General features: G+C 35.0%; 1 protein-coding gene across 2 annotated transcripts in view; it reads right to left on the reverse strand.

Annotated features, from left to right (window-relative positions):
- CCSER1 (coiled-coil serine rich protein 1) overlaps positions 1–27275 on the reverse strand; it is a 1477979-nt gene that overhangs the window by 472369 nt on the left and 978335 nt on the right. For both annotated transcript variants that reach the window (XM_069593698.1, XM_069593699.1), the window contains exon 10: positions 9768–9812. In XM_069593698.1, the coding sequence (XP_069449799.1) occupies positions 9768–9812 (45 nt within the window). The remainder of the gene's footprint in view (positions 1–9767; positions 9813–27275) is intronic.

Raw genomic sequence — 27275 nt, forward strand, 5'->3', positions numbered from 1 at the left:
CTCTGACAGCAACAGTGAGGTATGCACTGCATTTGGTCTAAATTTTAAGTTATTTTTGGCATTCTCCCAAATGCAGAGTTTATGCTTCCTAGGAATGAGAATTAATTTTAGTAATAAATTTTTTGAAAATTCTTATTCTAGATGAAAACACCTGCTCTGTTACTTACAACATGACTGACTGTTTTCATGGTTTCTATTGTGAGTCAATAAAGGGAGCATTCATGAGGTTGGAGTGCTTACTTAGAGTTAGGTTTTGTTGGACTGATTCTCTTTAGACTAACTTTACCTGAGCATTTGTTCAAAATCTTGTGAGGATCTTCCCCAGTCTTATCTTGGTTGATTCCAGTTAGTCTCATTTTGCTCAGAGTTAGGGAGTTTAAGTTCCTCACCTGGTCTTTAGCCAGGTTCTTAAAATAGGAAGTTGCCCAAGAAAAATTTTAATGTGGGTTTTTGTGTTTTTTTTTTTTTCAGTTTATTTGGCCCTCTAGATGAAATTTCTGATTGTTTTCTATTTTAGCTCATGTGCTTATCTCTCTAGTTGGTGTAATTCCATCCAATATGTCTGCAACTGTAGAGTCCATTTGGGGGAACTTAATTGTTGTATTGATGCTTCATGCAATTCATTAGAGTTCAAATTATTGTTTAAACCTGTTGATTATACTCTTGTGTGGCTCTCAAAGTGTGTGCTAATGGGTTTCCTATATCTAACACTTCTTTTCTCCTTCCATAATGATGGTTTCACGTTTGTCCAAAGCTGACTCCTTCTCCCCTTTCTCTTTTCCTCTATTTTTTTCTGCTTCTGTTAAGAAAAATTGTTCTGTCACTATGTATATACATCTTTAATCTAGATAATTATTTAAACATTTCTAAAGGAAAGATTTAAAAATTACATAGTGTGCACTTTTTATGGATTTTGATTTCCTTATTTCAGATACAACTAAGAATGTATTCTTGCTTACAAAAGTAGAGTGATAAGGTTGGTTTTGCTTAACCAGTAAGCTTCTTTTGGATAGTTTCTTAATAATGTCAATGGTCTATAAGCGTGGAAGAAAAATAGGACGAAATATAGAAAACATAGGATGTGAAAAATAGCTAATAAAACCTGCAGTGCTTAGATACTGCCTTCTGTAAAGAATGCTATAAATGAAAAGGTAAATAAAATGTTCTCTCATATGTAATATGGACTTAAGAATTTTTGAGATTCAATGACAGATTCAAAGTATATTTTATTTGTTGTCCTGTCAAGAATTTGTCATCTGAGAACCAATTTGAGATGTAAAACCTAAGGCTAGACTTTAGATATCACTGGTTGCCACAGCACTGGATAGTTCGTGTAGACAGTAAAATCTCTCAACAACATGACACACAAATTGTCTCTGACAGAAGGAAAGATGAAAGGAAAAATAGAAATAATAGTAACAGTTGTCATGTATTGCAAGCTTCTTAGCTGACAGGCACTGCTCAAAGAGCTTTACCCATATTAACTCATTTTATCCTTTTAAAAAATTTTTGAAATAGAAGTAATCATTATGGTCTTTAAAGTGTAATTCTTTCAATTAAATATTGATTTATAAGCACACAGATTTTTTTCATTTATTACCTGTTAATTCCGAGAAAGGGAGGAAAAAAAGGGATTTTTTTTTTTTTTACTGTGTCCTTAAACAGTCTCTTGATCTCAGAACTGAACTGTAAATCAGATATATATGCCTTAATGACAAATTATAGCCACTGAACTATTGAATAATTCTCATTATGAAGGAAGGGATTTTTGTCATAGATTTTATAGCTCTAAGAAGACTGTAATATTAACCAGTACATATTTCTCCCCCAGATTGTGTCATCACTGTGGCTTTAAAAGAATCTTTTATTCTACAACCTCTATATCAACCAAGAATGGGATAGTTAAATTTCAACAAAAGTGAAACCACCCTATTCCGAATGCTGAACAGCAAAGAAAACACACAAATGTAGCAAATTTGCAGAAAAATTATGAAAGATAACTAGCAATCATGATTTGTTTCTTAGTGAAGATTTTCACCAAGCTATAAAAGAAATATAGTTGTCTATAATTTCAAATTATATAGATTATTAGCTTTCAAGAGAATAATGGAACTTTATCACTTTTTGCTCTTATTTCTAAGAGACACAACACATTTTCTTCAATTTCAGTTCTTTTCTTAAAATTCACATATTCTGTTTCCTTTCTCTGTTTTGAAAACAATTCCCTCCAGTGGTCTATTGGAACTAGGAGAAACAGTAGCAAGTGCTTTTAACCTAAGCAGTAACCTAGGTCTAAAATAACCTGTATAATAATTTTAAGTTATAAATAGAAAAATAAATCAATGGCAATTTTTATTTTGTTTCACTTTTAATAATCCCTATTATTTCAGGTAAATAAATTATTTTGAAATATAAGGTATCATTGATCTGATTCTTTGAACATTCTCCCTTTTGAGGCTGAACTTCTAAAATGATTACTTCAGAAAAAGAAATAAATCTAAATTGGAAAAGAAGAAGTAAAACTCTCACTGTTTGCAGATGACATGATCCTCTACATGGAAAACCCTAAAGACTCCACCAGAAAATTATTAGAGCTAATCAATGAATATAGTAAAGTTGCAGGATATAAAATCAACACACAGAAATCCCTTGCATTCCTATACACTAATAACGAGAAAATAGAAAGAGAAATTAAGGAAACAATTCCATTCACCATTGCAACGAAATGAATAAAATACTTAGGAATATATCTACCTAAAGAAATTAAAGACCTATATATATATAACTATAAAACACTGGTGATAGAAATCAAAGAGGACACTAATAGATGGGGAAATATACCATGTTCATGGATTGGAAGAATCAATATGAGTATACTACCCAAAGCAATCTATAGATTCAATGCAATCCCTATCAAGCTACCAACGGTATTTTTCACAGATCTAGAACAAATAATTTCACAATTTGTATGGAAATACAAAAATCCTCGAATAGCCAAAGCAATCTTGAGAAAGAAGAATGGAACTGGAGGAATCAACCTGCCTGACTTCAGGCTCTACTACAAGGCCACAGTCATCAAGAAGGTATGGTACTGGCACAAAGAAAGAAATATAGATCAATGGAACAAAATAGAAAGCCCAGAGATAAATCCATGCACCTACGGACACCTTATCTTTGACCAAGGAGGCAAGAATATCCAATGGAGAAAAGATAATCTCTTTAACAAGTGGTGCTGGGAAAACTGGTCAACCACTTGTAAAAGAATGAAACTAGAACATTTTCTAACCCCATACACAAGAATAAACTCAAAATGGATTAAAGATCTAAATGTAAGACCAGAAACTATAAAACTCCTAGAGGAGGACATAGGCAAAACACTCTCCGACATACATCACAGCAGGATCCTCTATGACTCACCTCCCAGAACATTGGAAATAAAAGCAAAAATAAACAAATGGGACCTAGTTAAACTTAAAAGCTTCTGCACAACAAAGGAAACGATAAGCAAGGTGAAAAGACAGCCTTCTGAATGGGAGAAAATAATAGCAAATGAAGCAACTGACAAACAACTAATCTCAAAAATATACAAGCAACTCCTGCAGCTCAATTCCAGAAAAACAAACAACCCAATCAAAAAATAGGCCAAAGAACTAAATGGACATTTCTCCAAAGAAGACATACAGATGGCTAACAAACACATGAAAAGGTGCTCAACATCACTCATTATCAGAGAAATGCAAACCAAAACCACAATGAGGTACCATTTCATACCAGTCAGAATGGCTGTGATCCAAAAGTCTACAAGCAATAAATGCTGGAGAGGGTGTGGAGAAAAGGGCACGCTCTTACACTGTTGGTGGGAATGCAAATTAGTACAGCCACTATGGAGAATAGTGTGGAGATTCCTTTAAAAACTGGAAATAGAACTGCCTTATGACCCAGCAACCCCACTGCTGGGCATACACACCGAGGAAACCAGAATTGAAAGAGACACGTGTACCCCAATGTTCATTGCAGCACTGTTTATAATAGCCAGGACATGGAAGCAACCTAGATGCCCATCGTCAGATGAATGGACAAGAAAGCAGTGGTACATATTCACAATGGAGTATTACTTAGCCATTAAAAAGAATACATTTGAATCAGTTCTAATGAGGTGGATGAAACTGGAGCCTATTATACAGAGTGAAGTAAGCCAGAAAGAAAAACACCAATACAATATACTAATGCATATATATGGAATTTAGAAAGATGGTAATGATAACCCTGTATGAGAGACAACAAAAGAGACACAGGTGTATAGAACAGTCTTTTGGACTCTGTGGGAGAGGGGGAGGGTGGGATGATTTGGAAGAATGGCATTGAAACATGTATAATACCATATGTGAAATGAATCGCCAGTCCAGGTTCAATGCATGATACTGGATGCTTGGGGCTGGTGCACTGGGATGACCCAGAGGGATGGTATGAGGAGGGAGGAGGGAGAGGGGTTCAGGATGGGGAACACGTGTATATCTGTGGCAGATTCATGTTGATTTATGGCAAAACCAATATTGTAAAGTAATTAAGCTCCAATTAAAATAAATAAATTTATATTAAAACTATAAATAAAATGACTTACTTCAAGTAGAAATATGTAATATGTGAAGGGACACACAATGCAAAGCCTATCCAATTAGATTAGCAAAGGCATACAATCTACTACTTATCAGAATAAATCTCCCTAGGAATATTGTATGCTCAAGTGATACCTTACATAAGCAGCAAATCATGAATTATTATTTCAAATTATTAATACATTTAAATATAAAGTAGGCTTGTGGGATTAGCCTTTAACTAAACACTTTATTTTTCTACCTTTTTCAAATATCTCTGATTTATTATGTTTACATGCTAGAAGTTCATATCATCTGTAATTTCCTAGTTATGGTTTTTGGCAAAGAGAGGATTGGGAACATTATAGTCCAAAAGAGAAAGTTGATAAAGCATTCTGAATTATAAAGCGGGTAGGTTGTAAGCCATGTCCATAATTTTCTTGAGAGTAACACATTCATAAATCAGCTTTTAATGATTTGGTATGTCCATTGTTTCCTAACTATGTGTCCGTTAGAATCTATTATTTTGTTTTTGTGTAACCAACTGAAACTGAAAATCATTTTTCAAATCACAACAGGGGATTTTTCTCATAAAAGGATGCATGTGTCTATAATTTGGGGGCTCTAAGGAATGCATCTAGAAATTATTGAAAGTGTTCCTTTTCTCTCAGATGTTTAAGAAGCATTTTCAATATCTGTCTTATAGGAATATAAAACTCCTTATTTAAAATGTTCAAGTGTACCAATATTAATCCTTCTTCAGAATTCCAGGTGAAGGAAGGTAACATGATCTCTACTTACTCTGTTCATTGCTTTGGGAGATTTGAGCTCTGCCAATTATGTAAAAGTTTTCCTGCTCATTACAAACCTGCACTTTATTAGCATTGCATCAGTGGCTCTAGAATTTCTGTAACTTCCAATAACACAGCCACAATCCAAAAGTTCTGATAATCACTGTCTCTCACCTTAGCTTGCAACATTAAGTATAATTTCTAAAATTAAATGCTTAATCCTGATTTAGATTTCAAACCATAACAGCTTTCTTTATCCATATAAAGTCTCCTATCATGTATATTCAGACTTGTAATATAAGTAAGTGTTAGTCGCTCAGTAGTGCCCAACTCTTTGCGACCCCATGGATTGCAGCCCACCATGTTCCTCTGTCCATGGTATTTTCCAGGCAAGGATACCAGAGTGGGTTGCTATTTCCTTCTCCAGGGGATCTTCCTAACCCAGGGATCAAACTCGGTCTCCTGCAATGCAGGCAGATTCTTTACCGACTGAGCTACAAGGGAAGCCCTGCGATATAAGATATAAGATATTCAGAATAGGGATGGTCAGGTAGTTTTCAGGAAGGGTAGAAAAGACAACTTGTCATTCAAAATTATTTTGTACAAACACATGCACACATACACAGGTGCATATGAATCTTTACCAAGTTAACAGAAACTGTCCTTTGGAAAATATAATACTAGTATTTAAAATAACAAAGGTGAGAGAGTCAATTCCTAAGCAAGTTGATAAGAAGTCCTGGGTCCCCAAGGAGGAGAAAGGGGTCTGGGGCTTTAAAGGAGACAGAAGTCTAGAATTCTCGAGGAGGAGGAAAAGACAAACATCTTTTTTTTCCCTCTACATTTCTTAGTCTTAGTCACATAAAACATTTTCTTCTTTAAGCCTGGAACTGATGATTACACAACTCAGTTCAAACTCTGTACTAAGGATTATATAACCATGCATCCTGCTTGAGGACAGTTTCTCCTTCCTGAAAACCTTCTGACTGATCCTGATATTTTAGAATGCATATTATGGGAGTGGATCTGGTAAAATCTTTCTATTGTTAAATTCTAACCCTGTTATCTTAAAATGTAAATTGTGGGAGTGGATCTGGTAAAATTTTTACAACCTTGAGACATTCTTTTGATTTATTGTAATAACCAATTTAAAAAGTATATAACTCCCTTGCTTAGACTAGGGAAGGTGGTCCTCCCCATCCCCCTTCTGATGTCTATGTCAGAAGCTTTCTCTGTCCCTTTTTCACTGTAATAAAACTCTGCTACACAAAAGCTCTTGAGTGATCAAGCTGGTCCCAAGTCCTGAAGCAAAAATCTTCTTCAGAGATCACGAATCTGACATCATTCACCATAAGCTATCAAAGGTATACAATCTTATAAGAAACCTGATGGCAACCTGTTTTTATCTACAATTCACAGTAAAAAATACTGTATATAGGAGAACAGAGTTTCCTTAAGGAAATAAATATGATTTATCTATGTGTCATATCCAATGAAATTTCACTGAGGATTTTTTTATGAGTTATAAGATCTACAAGAGGCAGGAAATTCACTCACAGATAGAAATATCAGTTGTGCAATGACGTTTTACACAGCATTCCACTAATTTCCCTTTTTAAACAACCTTGCTATTACTTATGATGAGCAGCATCCTCAATTTATATGCATGTATAAATTACATGCATTTATACATTAAAAAAGTAACTATTTTTAATACAGCTAATATGTGTTTTCAAACATTTTACAACAATACAAGCAATTTAGGTACTGCTCATCTCTTTTTCCTTCAGGAAATTTGTATTTTAATCAACTCTTCTTAATTTATATTTTTATACAGCATGTAGTGTTCAAATCTGGCCTTCCTATCTAGCAATTAGCCTTTTAATAATATTTACCACTTAGCTAAACAGCATATTACTGCCTGCTTCAATTTTCCATGCAAACTCTCAAATGGTAAATAGAACATTTTAAAGGACACTTCTTAAACCTTCTTATAAATATTTGGTAAGAGGCCCTTAGTATCCCATCCATCAACATCTATTGGGAACATCTGTCATTTGAACTAAGATAAATTAATTCATCTTAAGAAGTAATCATTGTCATTTTGTCTCCATCAATCACAATAGCATTAGGATGAAAAATTCTAAGAGGGTATTTTGAGTAAGAGTTTTCCAAATCCATACATTTCAATTTAACACAATCACAAGTACTTTATATATACATCTTTGTAATGCACACATGTAACACAACACAGCAAGCAGGAATCAGCAAGATGCCTGTCACAATTCATAAGCAAGGGACATCAGGACACTCTTAAGGAATTCCACTCTTATTTATAGGTCACTTACTACTGAAACTTGATAAACAGTGTTCACAACATACTTCTCCTCTTGTCTGATACCTCCCTAAAGTGTCTTACCATAGAATGGATTAGACTTTATAATCATAGGGAAAACTGAGGTGAGTGTTAGGTTAAGTGTTAGAAATAAGCCCAAGTAATGCAATATTGCCCAGATAGGCAGTGAAGTGGCTGTTTTGACTTTAGTAGTTGACTTTTCATTCTTGGATAGGAGGTCTCAAGTGAAGACTAATAATGCTTTCATTAATTTGCTGATCTTAACTTCTTCACAATAACTCCACTAACCTAAGAAGGGAGGCCCAAATCAAGGTTGTCCCCTCAATGCAGATGTATATATTAAATTGTAGGTCATTAAAAATTTGGCCTTCACACAAACCACAAAATACCTTCAAGAAAAAATTCTAATTTAAAATACATTATTGACATGTTCCTTACCCATAAGTATATTTATAATAAAAATAAAATCAGAAGAAATGAAAAATAAGCAATAAAATTTAAGAGCAACTCTTCTCAGTAAAAGCCAGTCATTAAGCTTTTAAATATAACATGAGAAAAAACTAAAAAATCTTAACTTAAAAAATGATTTTTGCTGCCATTTAGCAATGTCATCACAAGGCTACATGGATTTGAGTTTCCCTTCTTTAGACACACAATTGCTCTTGGACTAGGATACAGTGATGAGGAGCTGAAACTGCACGTCCTCAAACACACCGAATCAGCAGAAATAATCACACTGTCCTGCATAGGTATGAACTTTCACTTAGAACATTATGAGTTGAGTTCTTTCTCTAACTAGATCCACTTTAGTTCCAACTGACAGACAGCAGTTACCCTCACAAACCTGTAAATGGCTCTGAGATCTTCCTTATACAGTACACGCTTTTACTGATGATCGTGTCTCTTTTACCTACTCTCCTACAATACAAAATATCTCTAGAGATTTAACTATATTTCACCTTCCCCAGCTCTTTTGCCAATGTGATCCTACTGTTGTGCATCCCTCTAAAGGAATAGATTCTTCTGGATAGAAATAGCAAATAAATGGAAAAAGGCCCTACATGACAGTTAACTAGGAACTAAAATGCCAAATACTAAAAACACACAACTGGAAATTAGAAGAGCAAAGAGGGGCAAACACCATGCATTAAACACAGAAGAAATATGTTTTTACAGAAAGAGAAACCACAGATGGGGAGGAGGGTTGCATTATTTTCTCATTATATAGACTAAGTGTCTTCACTTTTGACCCAAATTATTCTGTAAATATCACCAAAAATGAAGCTACCTTTTGAGTAACAAGAAAATATTGATTTACTGAATTAAATATCCCACCATCTCATTACACCCAGCAATCTGAGTCACAGAGAAAAGTAGAGCATTTACACATTTAGACTGAAATGATTTTATTAAATTAAAATTAGATAATAATATACATCATGTACATAATATGATATTCTGTTTGATACTACTAAAAATTTCCCTTCTGTATAAAACATCTAGAGTAGACACTAATTAAAGGAAATTTTAGAATCACTAGTCTTACCAGAGCAACTTCACACCATTGAACAATGCACACCCACCTAGCAGCACACGCCAAAACCCTTGGACACCAGAGTGAAGAATCACAGACGCCATAAAATGTTTTCATTGTTAGAATTATGCTTATCTTTCAGTAAATCACTTTAAATATTGCATCAAATCTTTGCTCAAAAAGGTTTTTCTGCCCTGTCTAGAGAGAGGGCCCTACTGCTTTAAAAAATCCACTTTAACAGAAACAACACACTTACCTCACTGGAGACAGGATATTTTCTTCAGTTTCAGAGAAGCAAATACAAATAACTCATTTATATAAACATGTGTAAAATGTGTTTTGGCCAGAGTAATGAGGTGTTATCAAAATCCCTTTCAACACATCCCCATCATCCTTAACATCGTCAGCATCAGTCAACATCACCCACCCATCATGGCAACACTGAAACCCTTTTCTCTTCTTCTCCATCCCTCTCCCTTTGATTTTCTTACCTCTCTCCCTCCTTGTACTGACTCCAATCTTTTCAAGTTCAAACCCTGAAAGAGAGAAAAAAATACATATATTACTGATGGCAAAGAAGAAGTACTAGTACCAGTGAGAAATTTGAAGTGAAACAATTCATTTAACAAAGAAGATCTGAAGGCAGATTAATATTTCATACATATGATAATGTCTATAACTAAGTCTTCAAATGTGATATCAATGCACTTCTTGCTAAATCCCAAGACATTACGTAAAAATAAAATATAAAGCATTTTTCTCTTTAGTAATGATTGTCCATCCCTCAGTGAAATCACAATCTAAAAGGATTTGCTATGATAGTAAGCTTTTATTCTATTGCTCTGCACTTGGCACATCCTGGAGCCCAGATCTGAGTTAAGGTTGATAAAAAGCATTAGCTTCATTTGCAGCACTGATGATCATCTAGGAAATATTCAGAATTTTATCTCCTGAAAAAATTTCTCATCTTCTATTATCATAACTGCTTTTTACATTAAAAGAGGAGGGATTCACTTTAAATCCCCAATAAATACTAAGAATAATTAAATGGGAGAAGACTCTCTCTTTTCTTCGCATGCCTATTGCAAAATATGCTTGTGGCACTAGAGTCAGTCTGTCCATCTGTCTCACCTCCCTAGAAATACTGCTATTTAGAAAGTGAGAGAATGGAACAAATTGCTCCCTCCCCTAAACCCAATAAAGGGCTTCCACGGTGGCTCAGACAATAAAGAATATGTTTGCAATGCAGGAAACCTGAGTTATTGGGTCAGGAGTATCCCCTGGAGGAGGGCATGGCAACCCACTCCCTGGAGAATCCCATGGACAGAGGAGCCTGATGGGCTACAGTCCATGGGGATTCAAAGAGTCGGACACGACTGAACAACTTTTCAAAACAACAACAAATGCAATAAAAACTCCAGTTACTGTTATTTTCCTTATTGTGGTAGTTTTGTATATGGAAGGAACTATATGAAAATTGCAGTGACATATGGTATCATAGTACCTAATTCTTTCTTTTTACCTTCCTTCCTTTGTCTTATCTTCTATGCTATTTCTCTCTCAATCACTCCCATAAATTATTTTATAATACATATTTATTTGGTATGTACTATGGGTCAGACACCCTGCTAGATACTAGGATTATCAGTAATAAATAGTCCTCAAAGTTTAAGAGATCAAACTTGTTTTGGTGACTACACACACAAAACTGAAGATAAAACTTCAGGATAATGATGCCAGGTATAAAATACTCTCTCTTAGCATAGGATGAAAGAGACAATTCAGTCAATGAATCAGCAAATACATAAAGGACCACAGAGGAGAATCACATCCAAACAGTGTTAGAGGCTGAAGAGGAAAAGCAGAACAGCAGGCAGCACTCTAAAAACCTGGCTACTCAACGTCTGGTGTCTGGATTTGGAGCACATTCATTTCTAATGATGACTCCACCCAAGACCAGCCGAGCAGGTAAATATATTTTAACAAATTTTCCAGGTGATTCACATGCATTTTAAGAGTTTGGAAACCACTGCACTAAGAGGTCTATGAAAGGCAAATGGTTTAGTTGGCATATACTGAGAGTTGTGCATAAGAGGAGCAATAGGAAAATAGGCTGAAAAGGTGACCAAACTGTGAAGTCTTAGACTGTTCTTCAGGGTTTCCCTGGTGGCTCAGATGGTAAAGGATTCACCTGCAATGCAGGAGACCCAGGTTGATCCCTGGGGTGGGAAGATCCCCTGGAGAAGGAAATGGCAACCCACTCCAGTATTCTTGCCTTGAGAATCCCATGGACAGAGGACTCCAGTCCATGGGGTTGCAAAGTCGGACACCACTGAGCAACTAACACAGACTGCTCGTTAGGTAAATGCTTATTTTGATAGCACTGTTTAAAAACTGGGGATATAGTTTTAAATTATCAAAGATAGACATATATGAAAACCTACGTAGTCTCACAATTTAGTGTAAACCTACTGCTTTCTTTTTCTTAGAAACACTACCAGAAGAAAAATAGAAGGAATACAAGTAAATATTGGGATTTACCTGTATGATAAATTTTTTAACTTGCCTCTAAATTATGTAACAGAGCTTCAGAAATCTTAACAATTTTTCACATTATTATGAATAATTTTGACAAGGTATTTTTCTATTTCTGATGAAAATCTGAATAACATATAACTTTAAGTATATATTCTACATTATCACTATACATTTGAAAGAAGATTGACCATAAGAAAAATATATTAGACTTAACTATTGTATTTCTAACTTTTTATTTTAGAATTTAAGAAAAGACTGTTACTGTTTTTGTTGTCTCCAAGCTGCATTTTTATTGTATAAGGATGTTTTCATGTATTTTTTTAAATTTGATGACAGCATTTATGTTTAAAAAGGTAAAAGATTTATAAGATCTGATGAGAAATCAGAGTTAATGTTAATATGTTAATGTTTAACACATTTTCAAGTGGTTTTTAAATTATCTTATATATTAAACATTTCTTGAATTGTTTGATAAAAAATATGAACAAAAATATTAAATAACTCCACTTTATTTAAAAAAATATAACTATTACGCTAATGATTCTAGTAAAGGTTCTAGAATCAACCTGATAAACAGTTATTCTTATAAATAAATGACAGACTGATTTCTGAGTGCAGAAAATTATCTACATTTGCAGGATCCACTTTGAGTAGCTTTTGTGACTATGCCAAAGCCTTTGACTGTGTGGATCACAACAAACTGGAAAATTTTGAAAGAGATGGGAATACCAGACCATCTTACCTGCTTCCTGAGAAGTCTGTATGCAGGTCAAGTAGCAACAGTTAGAAATGGACATGGAACAATAGACTGGTTCCAAATATGGAAAGGAGTACGTCAAGGCTGTATACTGTCACCCTGCTTATTTAACATAAATACAGAGTACATCACGAGAAACGCTAGGCTTGATGAAGCACAAGAGGGAATCAAGATTGCTGGGAGAAATATCAGTAACCTCAGATATGCAGATGACACCAGCCTTATGGCAGAAAGCAACGAAGAACTAAAGAGCCTCTTGATGAAAGTGAAAGAGGACAGTGAAAAAGTTAGCTTAAAGCTCAACATTCAGAATACTAAAATCATGGCATCTGGTCCCATCACTTCAAGGTAAATAGATGGGAAACAGTGGAAACAGTGACAGACTTTGTTTTTGGGGCTGCAAAATCACTGCAGATGGTGAATGAAGCCATGAAATTAAAAGATGCTTGCTCCTTGGAAGAAAAGTTATGACCAACCTAGGCAGCATATTAAAGCAGAGACATTACGTTGCCAGCAAAGGTCCATCTATTCAAAGCTATGGTTTTCCCAGTAATCACGTATGGATGTGAGCATTAGACTATAAAGAAAGCTGAGCACCGAAGAACCAATGCTTTTGAACTGTGGTGTTGGAGAAGATGCTTGAGAATTCCTCAGAATTCAAGGAGATCCTACCAATCCACCCTAAAGGAAATCAGTACTGAATATTCATTGGAAGGACTGATGCTGAAGCTGAAACTCCAATACTTTGGCCACCTGATGCAAAGAATTGACTCACTGGAAAAGACCCTGATGCTGGGAAAAATTGAAGGTGGGAGGAGAAGGGGACAATAGAGGATGAGATTGTTGGATGGCATCACCAACTCAATGGACATGAGCTGAGTAACCTCTGGGAGTTGGTGACGGACAGGGAAACCTGGTGTGCTGCAATCCATGGGGTCGCAAAGAGTCGGACATGACTGAGTGACTGAACTGAAATTTCATATGAAATAAAAAATATAAAACAGAACCTTAGAACATTTCTTAAACCTGGCAGTATAGGCTAAAACTAAATTCTAAAATGAAATTCATGCTCATAACTTAGGATATGGGAAACAATGTTATGATGTACTTTCGAATTCAGACAGACATGTGCTTAAATCTTTGTTTTGGTATCTTCTTTCGTGTTCTCTCTAATGAATTACACAATGCTTCTCAACCTCTTCTTTATACTTAAAAAAAATAATATATGTAATAATTATTATGTAGTTGCTATAAAGATTATATTAGGCAATATGTGTATAGCACTTAGCAAAGAGCCAGGAGGAACAGCATATTCCAAAATAGTAACTGCTATCTGGTCCTTTTGTTATAATTGTTATCATTATTACACTCATATAGCATGTCTAAATATAAGATTAATTTGAGCAAAATACCCTGATATTGTACTTTTCTTTTGAAGAATGTAAATTATCATGCTTTTCTTTAACTCCTTAATATACTTATATTTGTAACGGTGTTTTGAATGTGTCAATTCTATCATGTCATTTCCATGTCTATTGTATTGGCAATTATTTCCCAGTTATTAGTCACATTTTCCTATTTTTCCTTATGTCCAATAATGTTTTTATTGGTTCTCAGAAATTGAGATCTTACTCTGCTTAGTGTTGGATTTTTTTATTCTCTTAGAAGGAGTTACGACTGTTTCTGCAAATGATTAAGTTATTTGTGGGTCCAACTAACTACAAAACTTATTTTAATGACATCTTTAGGCTAAGTCTGAAGTTCTCTTTATTTATCTTTATTACCAAAGCTCAACCCTTCTGTGCTCTCTCCTGAATATTCCATGTATTCAAAGAAAATTCACTACTCTGACTGATAGAAATTGAAAAGATTCCAGACCTAAGAAAATGTTGGGAATTCTACTTAAGGTTCTCTTGTAATCATTCTTTTCTAGCAGTAATTCTTTGCCTAGCCTTGTCAAATTTCACTTGACATATGTGAAGGTTGTTTATCAAATAAAGTTCTCAGAGTAACACATATGTAGATTTCTAAAGCTCTTCTCTGTGTATTTTCCTCCTTTCTAGTAATCAGACCTACAAATTCTAGCTATCTGTTCTCTCCAAACTCAGATAGTTGTCTCCTCAACTACAAAATTTAAAAACTCTGTAGTTCTGTCTCGGCAGTCCTTCCATGTATCAATACCTGAATTTCCAGCCTTCCTGTTTCTTACCACTGCGTTTCTTCTTAAATAGTAGTATCATTTTGGAGAAGAAAACACACTTTTGGAAGATGAAGACAATGTTGAACTCTTTTAGTTTGGTGGTGGTTTAGTCGCTAAGTTGTGTCCAACTCCTTTGATCCTGTGGACTGTAGGCCTCCAGTCTCTTCTGTCCGTGGGCTTCTCCAGTCAAGAATACTGAAGTGGGTTGTCATTTCCTTCTCCAGGGATCTTCCCCACCCAGGGATTGAACCTGGGTCTCCTGCATTGCAGGCAGATTCTATACCAACTGAGCCATCAGTTTATCTATCAAGAAAATGATGTGGGGGTGGAAGGATAGAGAGAGTTGTACTGGATGCCCACTGTAGAGCTCTAAAATCTACTATCTGTGCTGTGTTTTAATTTTAAGACAGACAGTCTGGTTCTCTTACAGGTTCTTACTATGCATCTTTCTAATATAGCTTCTTAGTGAGATAGATAAACTATTCAAGAAATTAAGAAATCCCAATGAGTTTGACCCTGATGGCCTAGATAGTAAAGCATCTGCCTGCAATGTGGGAGACCTAGGTGGACCTGGGTCAGGAAGATTCCCCTGGAGAAGGAAATGGCAACCCACTCTAGGACTCTTGCCTGGAAAATTCCACGGACAGAGGAGCCTGGTGGGCTACAGTCCAGGGAGTCAAAAAGAGTTGAACACGACTGAGAGACTTTCCCTCTTCTTCAGTGAGTTTGAACGCAGTCTGATAAAAATACTCTCAAACTTATTTGGTTCCTAAATCCTGGTTTTCTTAATTTGGATATCTAAATTTTCCTCTATCAGATTGCTGCACACACTTTAAATTCAGTGTCGTTTCAGTTATATTGTTGATTTAAAAAAAAAAAAGCCCTTAGTTGTAAATATGGCTTTCTAACCTTAGTCATATTTAAGATTCATTCTGTAAGTGATAGTATTGAGATATGTGACTCGTCATAGGTTTACAGAATAAACTTAGAAATTCAGAAACTTTCCCAAGGCTGGTGACCCTACTTAAAAACTCCAAGAATTCACCCTTACATATAATTTCCAGTCTTCCTTTAAAGTTAATGAACATAGTTTAAATATTCTTTGTGGTCTCTTATAACTTTTTTAGGCCATTATATTGCAAAAACTTTTTCTTATATTATATTGAAACATTTATGTCATAGAGAGATTTGTATTCAGCTGTTTGAAAGTTCTATGGAGTTCATTAAGATTTGAACTAAAATCCATCCAAAGACAAAAAAGAAAAGAAAACATTCAAGTGTAAAACATTATCAAACTGTTTTTCTTTTTTTCTTTTTGAAATTAGTCATGTTGGTCGCCTTTGAAACTCTGTATCAAGATTTCTGTAATTCATTCACTGGAAACTTTGCATTGCTCTTTATTTTCCTTCTCAAAAACCAAGATATGTCATTGCTTTTGGTGACTTTGTCCCATTCCTCTGTCATTTTAAAAATGGAAAACCATTCCATATATTAAAAGTAATATTGTAATTACATCACAGGATACTTTAAAATGTCCACATATTAAAAATAGTATATATTTGTTGAATTTTTACTAGATGACAGGCATAATGCTGAGCACTTTACATGACATTTTTTGTTCTTCACAATTACTTTCTTTTGTAAGAACCACTATTAATTCCCATTTTTGGCATAGGGTCATTGAAGCAGAGAGGTTAATTAACTTACCTAAGGAGACACAGTGAGAAGGAGGTGGAGTTAATTATTGAGCACAGAGTATTTGACTTAGAGCTCCTTTTGCAACCACTACACATAGTGCCTCCAAAAATAACTATTATTTTATGTCTTACATGTATTGAGATGAGTGTCTAATATGATAGACCAATATATGTTTACTAAATAGATGAGTATACCTAAACACAGAATTATATTAAGTTCACATATATCATGTCATTTTTATATATTTAAGAAGTAAATGCAAGATAAATTTTTGGCTTTGAATTCATTTAGGATTTGGAACTAACTGTGAGAAAAAAAGTTAAAGTAAATGAGATTGGATTCCAGAGTTCCTGATTTCTTGGAAAGAAATGTAAAATTCAATTGAAATATTTCCTGGGGCAGACAAAGATTAAAAGAAAATTAATTCAACTATGTGAGCATAAATAACATTGGATAGAGCTTGTCTGTGATTATCGTTGCTTTAGGCTATCTAAAATATTATACAAGTATAGTACTTCCATATCTCTAGTTTTCTACAAGTTCTCATTTTGGTATACTGCATAAGTTAAATTTCTTCTGCTCCAGGGATTTGGGTCCTCATATTCCATGAGTTTATATACAATGAAATTTGCCCTATAACTAGAATACTTCCAGCGTTTCTGATGTTCACAGTTGGTTCATCATTTGTGATGAAGGTGTCTTTTCATTTCTGATATGAGACAACAACATAGAATTTCTATTAAGATTTCATGTAATATTATTTCTTACAACCTCTATGTTTTATTCTAATTCTTAAATGGAAAATTAAAGACACAGGTTCAGAAGATAAGTAATCTCAAATATTGCCGATGAAAAATGTAATGTTTTAGAAACCCTCATGGTGGTAACATCAGTCTAACTGCAAAATTTAACAGATATAGACAGGACTCCTAATGAGTGGAATGTGACACTGCTAAATATTTGAAAATCTATCCCTTGATTAGGCTAAGCTAATTGAAATAGTAGTCTGTTTAGTAAGCTGTGTTTTATATTCTTACTATGGAATATAAGAGAGAACTTCCTAAAGTAGTTCAAGAGAGAGGACCAATAGATAGAACATGTTTGTCTATCAATCTATTTGTATTTCTATAATGCCTGAGCCCATCTCTTTCTAAACCCATTCATATCACCCATATACAGAATCTGTGTTTTCAGTGTAGTCCTTGTTCATGCCAAGCATTGTTTTAACATAGATTTCTGAACCAGATGCTCATCCAGGGGGAACTCTCTTCACCTAGATGCCTGAACAACCAAACCCACAGCTTCTAGGTGTATGCTCACATCGTACCTTCTCAGAGAGGTCTACTCTATCCCCTTATTCAATATTTTATTCTACTTGCTCCCTACTTCACTGCAAGGGACACTTGAATCTCTTAATATACTGAATACATCTATCACTACTGTATATTACCAATCTTTCCAATCTGTATTTAAGTGCTGCAAAGGTAAGCATCAGATCTTTGTTGCTGTGTTTTCTAGATTATTCCAACTGTTTAAACAGTGCCTAGAAAATGGTGAGTGCTAAAATATTTAAATATTTGTTGAATAAATGGACATGTATTTTTCAATTTATTCATGTATCTAAAGCTTTACCTAATCTCTTCTATATTAATTTATATTTGTAAATTGTATGAAGTCTGCTAGCTTTAGTGATCTATCAGATAAAATGTTGACATCCCTATTAAAGTTAAATCAACAAAAAATCTAAAAATTCATTTATAATTTTTAAATTTTAAGCATTTTTCTGATCACACTAAATCTTCTGATAACACCAAAGCAAGTGTGCTGTTAGGTTTTCAATTAAATATCTAAGCAATCAGTTCAGTTCAGTTCAGTCGCTCAGTCGTGTCCGACTCTTTGCAACCCCATGAATCGCAGCACGCCAGGCCTCCCTGTCCATCACCAACTCCTGGAGTTCACTCAGACTCATGTCCATCGAGTCCATGATGCCATCCAGCTATCTTATCCTGGGTCGTCCCCTTCTCCTCCTGCCCCTAATCCCTCCCAGCATCAGAGTCTTTTCCAATGAGTCAACTCTTTCCATGAGGTGGCCAAAGTACTGGAGCTTCAGCTTTAGCATCTAAGCAATGATCAGTAACAAACTGACTTTATAAGAATTTTAGGAAATATTGTTGATTTCAGAATATCTCTTAAAGCATAATTCATAATATTCCCTTTTTCTACCAAGATGACAATGATTATTTCAGGATGAAAACTAAACTAACATATGCAAGTCTGGAAATACAAACCAAATTCAATTAAAATAAATAGTATGGATTACTGGATTCTATCTACATCTAGAGTAATTATTCAGCTTTATCATAATTCTTAGAAAATTGAAGTTTAGTTCAGAAAGACTGAGTCTAGACTATGAATTGAGAACAGTGCAAATTTATAAAATGGTAAAGTCACATATGATTATATACAATGAATTAGTTCAGTTCAGTTGCTCAGTCATGTCCAACTCTTTGCGACCCTATGGACTGCAGCATACCAGGGTTCCCTGTCCATCACCAACTTCCGGAGCTTATGCCCATTGAATTGGTGATGCTATCCAACCATCTCATCCTCCGTAGACCCCTTCTCCTCCTGCCTTCAATTTGTGCCACCTTCAGGGTCTTTTCCAATAAGTCAGTTTTTCGCATCAGATGGTCAAAGTACTGACATTTCAGCTTCAGCATCAGTTCTTCCAATGAATATTCAGGACTGATTTCCTTTAGGATTGACTGACTGGATCTCCTTGCAGTCCAAGGGACTTTGAGTCTTCTTCAACATGAGAGTTCATAAGCATCAATGAATTCTAAATGATATGAAATGGGTTTTTGATACTGACAGTGTTAATTACTTCTTAAGCTGGATCTTTTGATGAAAATTCAAGAGAAGCTGGAAATGCTTCTATTTAACTGTTTCATTAATCTGCTTGACCAGTTCATATTCTATTCATGCACTTTCCTGTGTCACAACACTTCTTTGTAGTCTGCATTAAGATGACTTTTTGTTCATCAGAGCCACTGTTATTAATAGAAATCTCAACATCTCATCTCAATTCTTTAAAGTTTCCTTTAAGTAAGAAGCTTACAGCTCAACATTCAGAAAACGAAGATCATGGCATCCGGTCCCATCACTTCATGGGAAACAGACGGAGAAACAGTGGAAACAATGTCAGACTTTATTTTTGGGGGCTCCAAAATCACTGCAGATGGTGACTGCAGCCATGAAATCAAAAGACGTTTACTCCTTGGAAGTAAAGTTATGACCAACCTAGATAGCATATTCAAAAGCAGAGACAACAAAGGACCTTTACCAACAAAGATCCGTCTAGTCAAGGCTATGGTTTTTCCTATGGTCATGTATGGATGTGAGAGTTGGACTGTGAAGAAAGCTGAGTGCCGAAGAACTGATGCTTTTGAACTGCGGTGTTGGAGAAGACCCTTGGACTGCAAGGAGATCCAACCAGTCCATCCTGAAGGAGATCAGTCCTGGGATTTCTTTGGAAGGAATGATGCTAAAGCTGAAACTCCAGTATTTTGGCCACCTCATGCAAAGAGTTGACTCATTGGAAAAGACTCTGATGCTGGGAGGGATTGGGGGCAGGAGGAGAAGGGGACGACAGAGGATGAGATGGCTAGATGGCATCACTGACTCGATGGACGTGAATCTGAGTGAACTCCGGGAGTTGGTGATGGACAGGGAGGCCTGGCATGCTGCGATTCATGGGGTCACAAAGAGTCAGATACGACTGAGCGACTGAACTGAACTGAACTGAAGAAGTTTATGAATTAGATCACAAAAGGGACTCTGCGAAATGCTCGCTGCTCACTTATGACCCAGAGTTTGGGTCTCAGTCGACTTGTTGGGTGCACCTCTCCATGGTGCCCTCTTCTTGCTGAGGTTGCAGTTCTCTGGCCAGCAGCCTCTGTATATTACCTCAGTGTTTCTGGCTTCACTGAAGTGATAGGATGAATTTATATGTTTCCTGGTGGCTCAGAGGTTAAAGCGCCTGCCTGCAATGCAGGAGACCAGGGTTCGATCCCTGGGTTGGGAAGATTCCTCTGGAGAAGGAAATGGCAACCCACTCCAGTATTCTTGCCTGGAGAATCCCATGGATGGAGGAGCCTGGTGGGCTACGGTCCACAGGGTCGCAAAGAGTCAGACACGACTGAGTGACTTCACTTCGCTTGCTTCTGAAAAAATAAACAAGCTCCCCAGAGTTAACTGCAACATTATTTACAACAGCCAGGACATGGAAGCAACCTAAATATCTATCAACAGAGGAACAGATAAAGAAGGTGTGGTACATATGTACGATGGAATATTACTGAGCCATAAAAATGAATGGAATTCTGCCATTTGCAGCAATATGGACGGACATAGATTATCATACTATGTGATGTAAGTCTGACAAAGAAGACCAAATATTATGATATCACTAAAATGTGGAATCTAATTTTTTTAAATGATACAAATGAACTTATTTACAAAATATAAACAGACTCACAGATTTAGAAAACAAACCAATGGTTACAAAATGGAAACAATGGGGAAAGAGATAAACTAGGAGCTTGTACTATACATAACACAGATAACCAAGAACCTACTGTATATAGCACACAGAACTATACTCAATATTCTGTTATACCCTATATACATTAAAGAGGCTGGGTCTTTGATGCCTTTTTAATTTCTGTCACTGTCACTAAAACTCAAATTGGATTCACTGTCTCAGAAAGATATCCCGGGCCATGGTGATACAAAATTTGTTGTTGTTCAGTCACTAAGCTGTGTCCAAATCTTTGTGACCCCGTGGACTACAGCATGCCAGGATTCCCTGTCTGCCACCATCTCCCAGAGCTTGCACAAACTCATGTCCATTGAGTCGGTGATGCCATCAACCATCTAATCCTCTGTCATCCTCTTCTTCACCTGCCCTCAATTTTTCCCATCACCAGGGTCTTTTCCAATGAGTTGGCTCTTCACACCAGGTGGCCAAAATTTTGGTGCTTCAGCTTCATCATCAGTCCTTCCGATTAATATTCAGGACTATTTCTTTTAGGATAGACTGGTTGAATCTCCTTGTGGTCCAAAGGATTCTCAAGAGTCTTCTCCAAAATTCAAAAGCATCAATTCTTTGGAGCTCAGCCTTCCTTATGGTCCAACTCTCAAATCCATACATGACTACTGGAAAAAACCACAGCTTTGATATATGGAGCCTTGGTGGCAAAGTAATGTCTCTGCTTTTTAATACACTGTCTAGGTTTGTAACAGCTTTTCTTCCAAGGAGCAAGCATCTTTTAATATAAAATACAGAGAGCATCAAGAAGAGAAATCTCGACAAGAAAGGCATCTTAATAGTATTGATGACTCACAGAGCAATTTACAAATAAACTTATCTTAAAGAAACAATGAGAATCAGAAAAACAATGAATATGTATATGTGTATATATATATGTGTATATATATATATATGTATATATATATGTATATAAGTGAAACACTTTGCTATATACCTTAAACTTTTTTTTTTTGTAGAGTCAAACAAGCAGTTAGGAGTTAATTAGTGATAGAACATCCATATGAATTTTTTGTATTTCAAAAGCAAGAAAATGAGTTGTGCTCTTATTACTTGCCTTTTAAGTCTATTAATTTGAGTACTATGGCTTGCATACATTTTAAGAGGAATGGGTTGTATCTTTTATTTTTCATTTGTTTGCCTTAGCTAAGCAAACAAATATTCTGGAAACACTTTAAGACCCCTAATTGCTAAGGTTTCTAGTCACATGAACACTTGTACGCATGTTTAGACCACATAAGGAAAATATATTTTAGCTATTAAAATAATTTGAAAACAAATAATCCATCATCCTTTTCTTCTCTAGTAGCCATACAAAGGCTATTTTTTTAACCATTCATGCAAGTCACAACAACTTTTCTTCAACTCAGTCTTTTAGGAGAGTTTGAGATTTCAGGTACAGACATGTTTATATTCTGTATATTCTACAGTTATCATCTTATTAATGAAAAGTTTTTCTTATTTGCGTTTCACACTCTTTAGTTATGCCATTTCTTACAAGGAACATTCTAGAATAACAAGCCCATTCCGTCTCCCCCAAATCAGGTGCTAACGCATTTGTTTACTCATACACACAAAGTATTTTGGGTAATTTCAGGCATTTTAGCTGGAGAACTTTAGGGAGCCTTGAATACACTGAATTGAGGGTTTGAAAGGACCATCATTCTTCTAATGAAAATCATTAACCCATATAGTTAAAAGAATCTGCTCAGGGCTTCCCTTGTGGCTCAGTGGCTAATGCAAGAGACAGATTCAATCCCTGGTCAGGGAAAATCCCACATGCCATGGAACAGCTAAGTGCATGTGTCACAACTACTGATTCTGTGCTCTAGAGCCTGAGAGCTACAGCTACTGAGCCTGCATGCTCTAGAGCCTGTGCTCTGAACAAGAGCAGCTACTGCCATGAGAACCCATGTACCTCAACTAGAGAGTAACTAGTACCTCCACTCTCAGTAACTACAGAAAAACCCTCACAGGTTTATAGCAGGGGTCCCCAATCTCCAGGATCTAATGCATGATGATCTGAGTTGGAATTGATGTATGATAATAAAAATAAAGTGCATAATAAGTGTAATGTGCTTGAATCATCCCCAAACCATCCCCTGTCACTGCCAGTCCATGGAAAAATTGTCTTCCATGAAAATGGTTCCTAGGGATAAAGAGGTTGGGGACTGATGGTTTATAGGGTTATCTTTTTGTCACTGTTATATTTAAAGTATTAGATAACCAACAAGGACCTATTGGATAACATGGGGAATGCTGTTCAACATTCTGTAATCAAGTAAATGTGAAAAGAATTAGAAAAAGAATAGATACATGTATATGTATAACTGAATCACTTTGCTGTATACCTGAAACTAACACAACATTCTTAATCAACCATGCTCCAACAAAAAACATGTTAAATAAATAAAATGTTATAGATATTATTATATAGATACTAATATTTGCAATTCAATCCATTTAGAAAAAAAATAATTGAATAAACTTGCTTGCTCCTTTCTCTCACTGATCTTGAGAAATTATTTGGACCTCTGAGATCACATTTCTTTTTCATGAAAATTAGAAAATTATGCTACATACTCATACTTTTTTTAACTCTAAAACACTTATATTTTATTTTCTTTAAAAAAATTAAGCTTTAAATCTCTCAGTTTTAATATTTGAGCTGTTTAATCAATTTCAATTCAAGAATTTTATCAATAGTTGTGGCCTCTGCCTGCATAAAACTAATGTATCACCATTTTTCTTTAAAAATCTCCTTCTACTATTCTAAGAGCTCTTCAAAATATTAAACAAGTAACCAGTGTCAGTATGAGTGTATTATTTAAACTTTGCTGTAGATATTTTATATTTTTAATAATTATTACCTTGCAAATTGGCATAACATATCCATTTAAAGTTTCTACTTTTAAATGTAATATCCATAATGCTTTTGAACTCTATATTATCTGAGCAACTCTACTGAAGTCTTAATATTAAACAAATAAATCAGATTGTGTCAACATGCACTGCTGGAGATCTTACTATATGAAATGTATTTATTTCTGTCATGATTAATTTCTAGGAACAGCAAAACAGACCAGAAAAATAAATGTTTAGTCTTAGACTGCACATCAGAAAATGCACCACAGCTTAAATTTTCACTTGACAGATCAATGTTCCATAGTGTAATTTAATGTCCTCCCAAATCCAAAGACCAACCTGAAAATAAAATGACAATTTCCATTTCCCTATAGTATCTACTCTAATCTAACTGCATTTTCATCATGCATTTCTAGAAACTGGATCTGGCTTGGAAATCTATAAACATTAGGATGACAATGTTACAACTATTTGGAGTATATAATTATCCTCCCAATCTGATGATAACATAACATTTTCTGAAAATCAGGTGATGTTTTAAATACATAGAGTGCAATCATCAGATTTCCATTCAAGCTGGCCCAGTGATTTTTTATAGTAAGAAGAAGCTAATTAAACAAATGCTATGGCTACATTTGGCAAGGGTTAGCCACGATGTACCAGTTGGAGAGATGAATTTTGAAATTAAATACTGTGTATTAACTCTAATGATATTGTTCTCTAATTTATTCAACTTGAAAGTGTAGCCAAGGAAACGTTAGGCTTTGTTCCTCATGAAATAGCTATCTGATCAGGGAAGGTCTAGAGTTATTCGAATGACAGAAATGGTATTTTCTGTAATACCATTACAGAAATGGTAATCCCTTCTTACCCGCCTTGCCCTGCCATCACCAAGGATGCAGTTTACCTTAAAGAGGAAGAGAGAGACAAAGTTTTAATGCAACACTGTCCTGTTAACATACGCTTTCCTTCAGCTGATAGCCATTTAACCAACCCGTTGACCTCTCACTTTTATTTTCTGGCTTATTTATTCACTCAACAAATACTGCTCTGAGTGCCTGTTATATGCCAAGTCTATTCTATGTGTTGTGTAGAAAAGATGTACTTCTTTTGGTACTTACATTAAAATATTTTATAGATATATGATTTTATATAAAGATTTATAGAATGTTACCATTTAAAACCAGCTTAAGAAATTACTTACCCCTTTCCTTGATTTTATTTGTGAAGAAACTGAAGGCTACAGACAGAGAATATGATTTCTCAAGATTACATATAGTGAAGGGTTATGGTAAACATAATGCCAGTATTCACTCTACTTCTCTAGATATCACTAAAGATAATGACCTATTTACATCTGCTTTTTAGAATGTTTCTCGCCTCTTCTTGCTCTCTCTCTGTGTTCCGGTTATGCTTTTCCTGTGCTGTGGATGACCTGGTTGAGAGTTACACTTTCCTGTTTGCCCTTTTCTGAGTCACCTTCGATTGCAGGTTCTCTAATTGTCGTCTGACACCATAGGAACAATCTTGGCTGTGAAGGAGGCCAGGTGAATCCGTAAGGTTTACTGCACTGTGCTTCATTTCTCTTCTGTCGCTAACTGTGAGACCATTTGGCAACAGTTGACTCAGAGCCTTAAGATAATTAGTTCTTCCTCCGAATGGCATGGTTTTTAAGGAAGGAAGTACGCAACATTTGTTCCAAAACCCAAATCTATCATTTGGAGAATGTGACCCATTTTGGTGGCTCTTTGATATTTTTGAAAATAGCTTCATGAATAATATCCTGAATAAAGTGGTCTTCTTACATCTTATTTCTGAATTATTTCTAACACCATCCCAATAACATCTTGTTCCTATTGAAAACTAACAAACAAACAAAAAAAGCAAAAAAAAAAAAAAAACGATGGAAAAACATAAAATACTACAAAAGAAGTAAAATGAAAAGATAATTTTAAAGTAGATGAACAATGCTTAATACAATAATTATACACTCTATATAACTTAATTTTTATAGATATAAGCATACTTAACACCTAACATTTAGAATAAATTACTACATATTGAACCCTAATACTTTAACTCAGTCATATTAATGTAGGAAGCCATAATCAAATATGAGTTCTAAAAAGATGAATATAAAATTTTCAGTATGATTGGGTAAAAAATTATTTACAATGTCTATATATATTTGTACATCAGATACTAAGTTCAATCAATTTGAAATCTTTATTAAATTTAGTACAATTCTTCAGGGAATTTGCTTAAACAGAGAACAATCAGGTTTGGCTGAACTTTTTATTGTTCTATATTGCATAGATAGTAAATAAAATATCAGATTTATATGAACATTAAAAAATAAGTAAGTTGTGATTTACAATAAGAAATAAATATTTTGGTCTTTACCCCCCCATAGTTCTTGGCATATAGCTTTAAAAACGTTTGTAATGTCCTAAGTGATAAACATGAATACAAATGCTATCACATTATTTTGATATTGTGGGAAATAATTTGTTTCCTAATAACCAATGGGATAGCTCTAATTTTAGAAAGTGAGGAAACCAATTCCTTTGGTAGGGAATTCAAAACCCTTGCTGATTTTATAATTATAACATCCAGCATTATGTTAATTATGTAATCACATATATTACTGCGTAACACTACAATGTACAAAGTAGACATATCTTATATGAATACTCTGGTCTTGCACATTCACAGTGCTCTATGTTTGTTCCCTCTAACCAAATGTCTTTGTACTCTCTTGCCATAAAAATCTTTCAGGATGATATAGCTTAAATGTCACTACGTCCTGGAGATTTCTTAAATCATTTTAAAGAAAATTCTTACTTCCTTCCCTTATACTTCCTTAATCCTTTGAACACTGATTAAAGCATTTAACATGGTCTACTCTATACTTTAAACATCCATTTTCATCCTAAACCACTAAGGTCTTAGATTTACAAAAGCACTATATGTAGTTTTTATTTATTTATTTACCTGAGTGTGCTATGTGTGTGTGGATGGCGCTTAGTCATGTCTGACTCTTTGGGGTCCCACAGACTATGGTCTCTCAGTTTCCTCTATCCATGGAATTTTCTAGGCAAGAATATTGGAGTGGGTTGTCATTTCCTACTCCAGGGAATCTTCCCGATCTAGGGATCAAATCCCTACAGCTTTTTAAACTGGATTCCTTACCACTGAACCACCTGAACTTCCCTAATAAATGAGTCATATTTAACCATCTTGATTTGATCTGTCTTTACATAGTACACAAAACTCTGCAGAAAATTTTGAAAACCTGGAGTTAGACTATTAGGATCATTCTACCTGATGCA

The sequence above is a fragment of the Ovis canadensis genome, chromosome 6, assembly GCF_042477335.2.
Source record: "Ovis canadensis isolate MfBH-ARS-UI-01 breed Bighorn chromosome 6, ARS-UI_OviCan_v2, whole genome shotgun sequence".
Classification (NCBI taxonomy): domain Eukaryota; kingdom Metazoa; phylum Chordata; class Mammalia; order Artiodactyla; family Bovidae; genus Ovis; species Ovis canadensis.